The 11,080-nt window shown below is 37.8% G+C and overlaps 2 protein-coding genes and 1 pseudogene across 3 annotated transcripts; 2 read left to right on the forward strand and 1 right to left on the reverse strand.

Moving 5' to 3' along the window:
* Positions 1-1,255: 1,255 nt before the first annotated feature.
* Positions 1,256-2,097, reverse strand: LOC149217468 (uncharacterized). The gene is made up of 2 exons (XM_089390221.1): positions 1,799-2,097; positions 1,256-1,678 (listed from the first exon to the last, which is right to left on the reverse strand). The coding sequence occupies exons 1-2, from the start codon at positions 2,095-2,097 to the stop codon at positions 1,597-1,599; spliced, it is 381 nt and encodes a 126-aa protein (XP_089246347.1). The 3' UTR covers positions 1,256-1,596.
* A 2,502-nt stretch (positions 2,098-4,599) lies between these two features.
* Positions 4,600-6,329, forward strand: LOC149217469 (DNA topoisomerase 2-like). The gene is made up of 6 exons (XM_089392999.1): positions 4,600-4,891; positions 5,077-5,242; positions 5,335-5,520; positions 5,616-5,771; positions 5,889-6,012; positions 6,258-6,329. The coding sequence occupies exons 1-2, from the start codon at positions 4,835-4,837 to the stop codon at positions 5,239-5,241; spliced, it is 222 nt and encodes a 73-aa protein (XP_089249125.1). The 5' UTR covers positions 4,600-4,834; the 3' UTR covers position 5,242; positions 5,335-5,520; positions 5,616-5,771; positions 5,889-6,012; positions 6,258-6,329.
* LOC149217470 (DNA topoisomerase 2-like) lies at positions 6,066-9,662 on the forward strand (annotated as a pseudogene). Its single transcript, XR_016251271.1, has 9 exons — positions 6,066-6,382; positions 6,479-6,667; positions 6,757-6,943; positions 7,054-7,103; positions 7,364-7,789; positions 7,924-8,126; positions 8,196-8,281; positions 8,369-8,459; positions 8,733-9,662. The product of XR_016251271.1 is annotated as a DNA topoisomerase 2-like (transcript).
* Positions 9,663-11,080: the final 1,418 nt, after the last annotated feature.

The raw sequence follows: 11,080 nt of genomic DNA on the forward strand, positions 1-11,080 counted from the left end.
TGGAGCAATTTGTAAGTTACACCGGCGCAGGTAAGTGAGAAAATACTTGTAGGTAATTCATACAAGTAGACATACTCGATAGAATCAACAAATTATTATTCATCCAGAGCTTACTGTTTCTGCTATAGAGTGTGGACTGAAATATAAATACTCGTAGGATGTGTTTTCCTGGTAGATATCATTGATTCGCTGTTTTGTTTTAGAATTAAAAATTCCTATTATTATTATGATGATTTGTCTTAAACAAAGATTATACAGCAGGTTAGAAAATCCTGAAACTGACCCGAAGGTAAACATGGCTAGGGTTACTGCAACACCGAAACAGTAGTCAACTATAATCAGATTGCCCATAAGCGTATGATAGTCTAGTAGAAGAAATTGTTGACTCTGGCCCTGTATAAACCCTTCGGATGCAAGCTCGAACGAGGACTAAGGAACACCCTCAGAGAACATAGAGTCGTAGGGGGCTAAGTCTTTGATATCATTTTCCTTTAGGAATATACATATGTATAAGACTGATTGGATTCAAGGGTCTGATATGGTAAAACATTGAAGTTTGCATGCGCGCGCAAATGGCAATCTGTGCAATCGGGTAGCGGAAAGGTGTATGGAATCAGTAGCACCCTCTGTAGGAGGAATGAGAACCGATAATAGTATCATCGCGGAGAGACTCCTGATACCAGACTTAGGAGGCTCACCGGTTAGTGGATGTATCATACAACCAAACCTGGGCAATGCTGGTCCCGGTCGAACCACGGGACGAGTCGACCTTGGTCGCATGAACGTAAGGTTAGTCACAGATGTGGCAGAGTAAAAAGAAAAGACATTTACTTTGGAAACCCTCAAGTGAGCGAGCGGAGTCAAGACCACAAAATACCTGGTGGATTATCTAGAATACAGCCAGGACCGTAAACCAAACTGCCAAATGCGACCAATAACCAGTAGTCTATATGCACAAACATGTAAACATCCATGGTGGGCGCAAAAATTAAAGAGTGTATTAACTATACATATAAATGAGGCGATAATCAAAGCCGGAGATGGAGTATGCACAGATATATATATATATATATATATATATATATACACCTATTCGAGCTATTAACCAGAAATAAAACATGCATATATATATTAAAAAACATTTCACCAGAACAAAACCATACATTTGCGCAAGGACTGTTCGGTGCCATTAATTTAGGAAGAAAGGTCCTTTAACAGCTAGACAAATCTAGGAACTCTGAGCAATGAAACCATGTATGGAAACCGTAATATATATATACAGATTTCTAAACAAATTTCCATGTTCAGACGTGAGACTGATAAGCAAATATACAGAGTGCAAGTAAGCACAGTACTTCCGGAAGGCAGAACTTTAAAAGACAAAAGAACGAGTCCTGGGTGATAACTCAGGTCACCCATATAAAACCCAGCCAAGGAGGCTCAGATAAACAAATTCGAGGATCCCAGCCTCATAATCAATTAAGACTAGAACTATGGACTCAAGACAGGCACATACATAAATTATGTTCAGGCCTAGTGACCTGTAAGACCTAGAGACGGAAATAACCCCAATGCTGCTTGCACATGAAAACTTCATCATACCCGGAAAGCGATGCAGGGATTAGTGCCCATATCGCCGCCGACGCCACCTGCAACCCTGATACTTGGGCATGAATATCTGCGAAGTAAAACATACACCCTGTTAAATCCATAATATCTGCCTGTGGGTGAGTATGTAAAACCGAAACAAAAACTATACAACTGTCTGTGAATGCAGAGAAGAGTGGGGTTGTATTACCTGCTCTGTTCAAACCCTGCACCATCAAGGGTCGGGCCCTTCGCCCAGGCAGAGAGCGAAGCAGGATTCCAGAACTTGCTGCGAGGAAATGAGTCCTCCAAACGGCGCCCAGGGTGGAGTAAAGCGGTGAATAGACATGGCGACCGTCGGATCACTTGCCGCATCCCAAACCGTCGATGTCTTGAGAATCCCGAGATGGCAGCTGGGTGCTGCCCACGCCACGCGCCGGGGGGTACAAGTAAGTAAATGCGAGTGATGTAAACCGCTACCCAAACTCTTATGCATATAATAGACAGCATAGACTTTCGGTACTGCTAGCTATAGATAGGGCTACGTGTTAACCATATGGGTGGGAGGTGCAGGCTTGTACCTGCCTTACGTACAGTCTATCAGGGTAAGGTACGCGAAAGTGTAGATTAACGGCTTGTTAGCTGTACTCAATAAAAAGATATATGCCACGGTCACTCAGGTGACACATCAACAAATATGAAATTGTTAAACATACCCCTAAATATAGTGCCTAGGAGCTTAATTTATCCTATCAAATTTTTTTTACCATGGGGATCCATGACAATCTAACTTCATTTTATCCCATATGTATCCAATAATTATATTAGTTAAAACAATTAAAATCCATGATTGATAAAACAAAATCTTTCACTGACGATTAGATAATGAAACTGAAACTTTCAACGTAACCAAATTTTAAAAGAAAACACGACTTCGACCAACAAAAAAATAATACGCATTTGTGCTTATTCAAAAAAACAACGGATTTTGAGTGCTTTGATTGGACGGTTAATGAGCTTGACTATTGATTTCATTAGACGAGATTGCGAAGTGGAATTTCAAATTTATTTTGCTCAGGATGCTTATTTCTCTATTCGTGTCTTTGGCATTATGTTTTATATATTTAATTATATTTAGAAAAGTGGATCTTATAAGTGCGATAACTCATTGGTTTAACTCTATGACACTGGGATGAAATAGTCGGATTGCCAACAGTGAAATAATGTTTCATTTCTTTAGTTAAATAAAAAAATACTGTGAAGAAAGAGTATTCCAAAATAAAATACATTCACATTTATAATATTTTCTAAATAAGACACACTATCATAAATTCTAAATTCTGCTTTTAAGAACTTCTTAATAAAAAAATTATTAAATAAAAAATTTAATATTTTCTAAATAAAATACATTATTATAATTTAAAATTCTACCTTCGAGATGAAAAATTGTTAAACAAATGTTGTAACATTTTCCAAATAAAATACATCATTATAATTTAAAATTCTACCTTTAATAACTCCTAAATATTAAACAAATAATCTAACATTTTCCAAAGACACATTACCCTAATTTGAATTTCTACCTTGATAACTTCGAGATGAAAAATTTCTGCGGCTGAAAGAGAGCCCGTTAGGGTAGAAATTCAGCAGCAGAATTTTTTCATCTCGAAGTTATCAAGGTAGAAATTCAAATTAGGGTAGTGTGTCCATGGAAAATGTTAAATTATTTGTTTAATATTTAGGAGTTATTAAAGGTAGAATTTTAAATTATAATAATGTATCTTATTTGGAAAATGTTGTACTATTTGTTTAACAATTTTTTCATCACGAAGGTAGAATTTTAAATTATAATAATATATTTTATTTGGAAAATGTTAAACTCTCTATTTAATAATTTTTTTATTAAAAAGTTCTCAAAAGAAGATTTTAGGATTTATGATAATGTGTTTTATTTGGAAAATATTATAAATGTGAATGTATTTTAGCAGAATTTGGAATTTCGAATTTATGATAATGTATCTTATTTGGAAAATATTATAAATGTGGATGTATTTTATTTTGGACCATTGGATGAAATAATCGGATTAATAATCTCATTTCTAACCGATCCACTGAAGAATAGTGACTAGAAATAAGTGTTATAAGTAAACAGATTGTCTAAATTAGTCTCTTTCTAAATCACTCGTTAAAATTTATAACAGTGACTTAAATGTTTACACTGTCAAATTTAAGGTTTTAAATTTTTCCACAAACTACTTTAACCATCCAATCCATTGCATGACCATTGAACTACTTTGAATAGTTCCGTCGTGGGACCTGTCTATCCACATTGAATGGTTCATCCATAATACAGACACTCCTTGCAGAGCCGTAGGAACTAAGTGACAGAAAGGGCGTCATTTCGTCAGCGCTGAGCAGTGTGATCCAGCCTATCCAACTAATAAAGCAGCAGGAATATGTTGCTTTCCCTCCTATCGTTCTCCTGAGCTAAAGCTAAATGTCAATATCACCAATGCTTCAGTGGGCAATTTGGATGCTCCTTCCTCTGGCCCTTCACCGATATGAATTCTCCTTGCAGGTCTCTAGGGACTCTGATCCTTCTACGCCTTGAATGCTCTTTCGCTATCAAAACAGTAATCTGCCACAGTAATGGATGCACTGAAAACCGGCTCTCACAAATTCGGCCAACAGAAGGAAAATACAGTTCTAACAAAGGGGGATTAAGAACCGGAGAATAACCAGACTTAGAATCTGTCGTACACGCTGCAAAAGAATTACGAAGAATACTTGCAGTACGATCAAATGCTTAATAATACAACAATAGTTTGACTGACAAGAAATAACAATAGCTTTAATACTACAACAAATGAATTAATATTTGTGCGGCGGGGTCTTTGAGCTCTCTGAAATGAGAAGAGTGATTAAACAATCGACATGCATTAAAACCACTTAGACATGTATTACATCTCTAACACGATTAATTTCCATCTATTTTCATTACGCCGTAAGGCGTTTCCCTCTGAGATCCATCCCCCATTTTGCCTATGTGTCCTCCTCTGACACCGTACGATGAGATGTTAGACGATTACAAACACCAGAACCGTCGATCAAAAATGTCACTGAGGCGATGCGGTCCGGGTAATGAAGAGCGCGGAGTGCCAATCGCCATTCCACATACCGATATTTCTTCCTCTGTTACTCCGGTTTATTGTGTAAATAATATATTCTTCCACATTCTGCGCTGAAAATGGTGTCAAACGACAAGGCCTCCGTCACGAAGGAGCTCAACGATAAGCACAGAAAGGTAAAGCTTCAAGGTCTCATGTTTTTTCTTTGAATAGTTCCGAAAATGTAGTGTGGATTTTGATTTATCTGTAAATGGGCCGAAAGCCCTGGAATTTGTTTTCTTTGTATATTTTGTAGTCCGAGCTCTATTTTTACTAGGGTCAGCTATTTTTTGTTTTGCCATTCATTCCTGAAATTATGCAGGGTCTCGGTACAAGTACTTCTAAAGAGGGGAAAGAATATTTTAAAAATTTGCAAAAACATAAAAAAGACTTCATGTGGATTAACGATGACGATGGAGATGCAATTGAATTAGCCTTCAGCAAGAAGAAAATAGAGGCCAGAAAGAACTGGCTAAGACATTTTTGAGGTAATGAAATTAGTTTCCATAATGAGTAAATGTTGTTGAATGGAAGACTGCTAATTTGCTCACAATTCTAACATTAATGAATCTAATGGCAGCCGGGGACATATTTGGACCAGACTGACAAGCTTACCAAGTACAACGACTTTGTAAACAAGGAACTGATCCTATTTTCCATGGCTGATTTGCAAAGATCCATCCCATCCATGGTTGATGGTTTGAAACCAGGGCAAAGAAAAATATTGTTTTGTTCTTTCAAGAGAAATTTTGTTACGCAAGCAAAGGTTGTCTCATCTTACCATGAAATTATTTACTCCCTTATCGGCAGTGCTTATCGGACTCTTGGAATTTACAATAATAATGTTGTTTCCTTAAACAGGTGGCTCAATTCTCGGGTTATGTCTCAGAGCATTCTGCTTACCATCACGTTGAGCAGAGTCTTGCTAGCACAATTATTGGAATGGCACAAGATTTTGTTGGAAGTAACAACATTAACCTTCTTGCCCCGCTTGGACAATTTGGTACCAGAGCCCAGGTGAGAAATTCAGGGAGGTAGTTGCTTTTGAATCTTAATGATCTTTACCACTGCTATTTATTCTTACATCTAAATGAAACCTCCTGCCTATGTGGGTCGTTTATGACGGTGGAAAAGACCATGCAAGCGCTCGATATGTTTTCACATGCCTGTCACCAATAACACGCTTCTTGTTCCCAAAAGACGATGATGTACTCTTGGATTACTTGAATGAAGATGGCCAGAAAATTGAGCCAACGTGGTAAGTAGTTCGGTATAGAAGAGTGATAAATTGTTGTATTCAAAATTGTGTATAAGTTGATAGGCAGGTACAGAAGGATGGCGAATTGTGGGATTCAGAAATTTCGTATAACCCTGGGGAGTCTTGTACACCAGGAATTTGTGTTATATATATGTTTTATTGCAAGCATGGGTTTTCATTGGTTTTCTGTATGTGGCTTAGATATGTGCCAATTATTCTGATGGTCCTTGTGAATGGAAGTGAAGGAATTGGAACTGGTTGGAGTTCCTTTGTACCTAACTACAACCCAAGGGATATTGCCGCAAATATAAAGCGCATGCTTAATGATGAACCCTTGCAGCCAATGACACCTTGGTACAAGGGTTTTAAGGTAATATTCTGTCCATTATTCAATATAGAGATTTGCAGAATATTTTACAAATTTGATTCAACCGTTGTTTTCACTCTTAATCTTGGGTGTGTTCAGGGTACAATTGAACAAACAGCTGTAAAGGATAATTGTGTGAGTTACACGATTAGTGGCATCATAGAAGAAATTAATGAGACCACACTGAGAATTACAGAGTTGCCCGTTCGCAAGTGGACTCAGGATTACAAGGAATTTTTGGAAGCGTTGATGACTGGGAATGATAAGATTAAAGATCCATTCATAAGGGTGGGTTGCTGTCATTCATACAAATAGGTTACACGTAAGAATTTTTAAATATCGTGAAATGATTTTTAATGAAAATATTTGTCTTCCAGGACTACAAGGAATACAATACTGATACCAGGGTCCATTTTGAGGTGTCACTTTCTGAAGAGAATATGAAGATTGCACTTCAAGAGGGTCTTTTAAAGAAATTCACACTGACTACTACAGTCAATACAAGTAACATGCATCTTTTTGACTCAAAGGGAATCATTCATAAATATGAGACCCCTGAGCAAGGTACATTCCTTAAATTCATCATTATTTGGTTGTCTGGTAGGCTTCAATCTTGTATTTAAATGCATGAGTTGAAGAACAGTTCTAAATGGGATTACCTCATAAACTTGCAGTTCTGGAGGACTTCTATCATATCCGACTGGAATTCTATGAAAAGAGAAAGGTAGGGTTTTTCTGTGCTATCCTCTTTAGCCAGAGCCTTCTTTCTGGCTTAGCATTACCAACACATTTGTTTTCTGCCATTTCTGTGCCTGCCCTCTTTGTCTTACTTTGTCTCCAAGAACTTGTTTTGGCAATGCCTCGTCAAAAGATGCCATGGATTGAAATTTTGAAAGCCCAACAAATTGTGTTTTTGTTTCATATAATGAACAACAAAATTTTGGAATGAACGCTTTTAACATTGAATTGAAATTGTGAATCCAGAAAGTCCAATTGGACAACCTTCAGCTTGATTTGCTGAAATTGGACAATAAAGTTAGATTCATACTGGGGGTTGTAAATGGAGAAATCATAGTGAGCAACAAGAAACGTGCAGAGTTGCTGCTTGAATTGAAGAACGAAGGCTTCACCCCATTCCCCAAGAAGGGAAAACCTGTTGAGGCAGCTATTGCTGGGGCAATAGAAGATGCTGAAGAGTCTCCTGAAGACAACATTGAGACAGTAAAGGGTGTTCGTGCTGGAGATTATGAGTATCTTCTATCCTTGGCAATAGGAACATTGACTTTAGAAAAGGTGCAGCAATTATGTGCTGAACGAGACAAGCTTGAGGATGACGTTGAGGAGCTTAAAAAGGCAACACCCAAATCTCTATGGTGGAAAGACTTGGATGCCTTTACAAAGGAGTTGGATGTATGTTCCTCATCTTTTGACACCTTTGGTAGATCGAGATTTGTGTGATTCATCCTGTCTGATAAACGAGTTGCTTCATCCACTCTTATGGCTTTTGGTATATTTGGTTTCTCACTTGTCTGTAATTTTTGTAGGCTGAAGAACTACAGGAGCCCAAGGATGATGAATATGAATTGAGCAACATGGGAAATGATTCTGCCAGAATCTTCAGACAAGTAGGCAAAAACCAGAGAAAAAAATACCAAAAAAACTGTAACTGCTGAAAAAACTGATTCTCAATCAACCACCAACAATCAGACATCGACTGCCTCTCTTACTACAACTAATGCACAGAATGGTAATGCTGTTTTTAATCAACTGCGATTGAAATTCACTGTTATAAATGTCATCCCTGTGGTTGTAAAAGCTTTGACGTATGCCTGGCATCTATCTGCAAAAATTGCGAAACCCAAGTGTGGAGGCGGCAAGAAAGGGGCTGCGAAAAAACAAATGGTTTGTTTAAGTTGCTTTCTATTTATTTCCGTAGGATCCAATTTATGTTGTTGTTTAACATGGATGATGTGAATTGGATCTTTTCAGGAAGTGGAAAGCGATGAGGACGATGAATTAGATACCAGCCTGCAGGATCGGTTGGCATCTTATAACAATGGCTTATCAACAGATCAATCAGGTTCCTCATCATATTTTTTCTGCAGCAATTGATATTTACTCAAGAGATGAGATAAGATGACATAATTATATCTATGTCCAACTAATGACCACAAAGTAGGTCAAAGGGACTATTGAGTACAATGATGTCCATAAATTGTGGGAGAACCAAACAGTCTCCTATAAAAAAATACAATGCATGAATATAAAACTTTTGTTATTTGGCCACTTCAGTCTCTTCTAATATAAATTTGCATTTTGTAATCTGAGTACTTGTATTTTTTTCAATTTGCAGTTGTTGAGGATCAGGGAAGCAAACAAAATTCACCAACTGAAGATTTTAAACCAAACCAGAAAGAGACCACTAGACTGGCAAAAAAGGCTGCCCCTGTCTACGTTGAGATGTCAGATGAAGATGGTACAATGGAAACCATTCCAGAAGAAGAAGAAAATGAAGAGGGAGAGAAACAACCAAGGAAGGCTGGTGCAAAAGGGAAGGCTGCCAATGGGAGAACAAAGAAGGCCACTATTGCCAGTGATGGTGATTCTGATTTTGGAATTGATGAAGATGACGACACTGATTATGAGGAAGCCATTCCTAGGAAGGGGTCAAAGAAGCGTGCTGTTGCTAAGGCCTCCAAACCCTCGAAAACAAACCCTAACAAGTCTAATTCTACAACTACTGCCCCTGTACCTAGAAAGAGAGGACCCAAAAGGCCAACCTAGGGACAAAAGCTGATTGATGAAATGCTAAAGCCTACTTCTGTTGATGCTGCTGTTGATGCTGTACAACCATCACCTTACAAGAAATCCCCTGAGAAAAAAGTGAGAAAAATGAGACCATCTCCTTTCAACAAGAAAAGTGGATCAGTAATGTCAAAGCTGATGCAGGAGAGTGATACAAGTCCTCCTAGTGCAAATGGCTCTGCTGGATCTTCGTCCAATAGTCCTGAAGAAGTCAACGAAGCTCCAAAGCCAGTTGGGCGAAGCAGGCCACAGAGAGCGACTCGAGCTCCTGTGCAGTATGCCTTGAGTGAGAGCAGTGATGAAGATGAAGTTGAGATCAGTGATTCAGATTTTGTAGAAGATGATGACTAAAGTAGGAAAGGTTCTCAATGAAGAATGTGCATCTTTTACTTGGTATTCTGGTGGTTCTGATTTCAAAACAGTTGTATCATTAGTGCCTTTTACGGCAAACTTCAGAACGACTTTTCTTTTAGCATCAATGAATAGAAGATTATGACCAATCTAGGAAAGCTATTCAGCACAATGTACATATTTTACCAAGTATTCTTCTGGTTCTGATTTTATATCAGTTATGGGTTCTTTGGATGGCATAAGTATCTTCTTGCAAGCTTCAAAAATGCTTTTCTTTAGCATCAATGATAGTTGACATAGACTACAATGTTTGTACAACTTTTTGACATCACATCCACATAGAAGCAATGTGGTTGTCACTTAACTGCACTTGTTGGCCTGGTCAGATAAAGTCACAGAGAATATCTAGAAATATCTTGTGGTTCCTTCTACAATTTAATCTTGCTGCTTATGTATCTTTATGGCATGGTCTATCTACAGCACGCAGGCCTCATTTGTTGATGCATTCCATCATTCAACTGCAAATATATTTTTGGTATTGTAGATTGCAAAGTGCAGGCCTCTTAGCATCTTGTCATTAAGTCAGTTCTGTTTCTCCTACTTCAATTGGGACATCAGGTGCAGGCCTCTTAACATCTTGTCATTAATTCTGTTTTGTTTCTGCTACGCCAATTGGGATATCAGGTGTGCATTTTGGATCTCATATGTGAGAAAAAACTAGTCATTTTTGAATCGCAAATCTCTTGCATAAGATCCAGAAAATGGTATATCACTGTTTACACATCACATCTGCATAGAAGCAATGTGCTTTCCATGTATCTGTGATTCTACACTTATTTGCCTGGTCAGATAAAGTAGCAGGAATAGTTTGCGGAAATATCTTGTTTTATTCCAGAATTTACCATCGCTGCATTTATATTGTTATGGTGTGGGGTATGTAGAGTATGCAGGTCTCATGTGGCTGTGCATTTCATCATTTAATTGATCCTTTTAGCACTCTCTTTTTGGTATTGGAGAGAGTGCTGGCCTCTCATCGGAGAAAGCACTTCTGTAGGAGTGCATGAACTGGCCTTATGAGCGGCATTGTAGTAAGGATTATCTAGTTCGAGGTGTGTATCTCATATGTTAATAGAGATAAGGCATTACGTTATGGAATGGTCTCATGATGTCTTTCACTTGGTGATTCAAGTAATTAACATTAACTTTCAGAGGATGCTTCAGTAAATATTTTTCTTTTGCTTTACTTTAGGAAGGTCACCGCTGTCTTCATTATACTGTAGAAAGCAGGATATAAAACATATTTTATACTGAGTTAGTTTGATTGTGCTAAATTAGATCTTATGGTCCTGCTCTCGTGGAGCTGGAATGATCTCCACAATGTATTTATTTGTGTTTTGATTTAATAAAAGACAGTCGAGCGAGAGGAATTTGTGTATGAATGAAAATATTGCAGAGCAATCTGTGTTACTTCTATGATTCCTGTGTAGTGTATTCTTAATTTGTTATCAGTTGCGTGCTTTATCTGTTGTGGTTGAATTCGATCAA

This window comes from Pinus tabuliformis, chromosome 1_1 (genome assembly GCF_031772625.1).
Source record: "Pinus tabuliformis cultivar Carrire ecotype Pingquan chromosome 1_1, CPIR1, whole genome shotgun sequence".
In the NCBI taxonomy this organism is placed as follows: Eukaryota; Viridiplantae; Streptophyta; class Pinopsida; order Pinales; family Pinaceae; genus Pinus; species Pinus tabuliformis.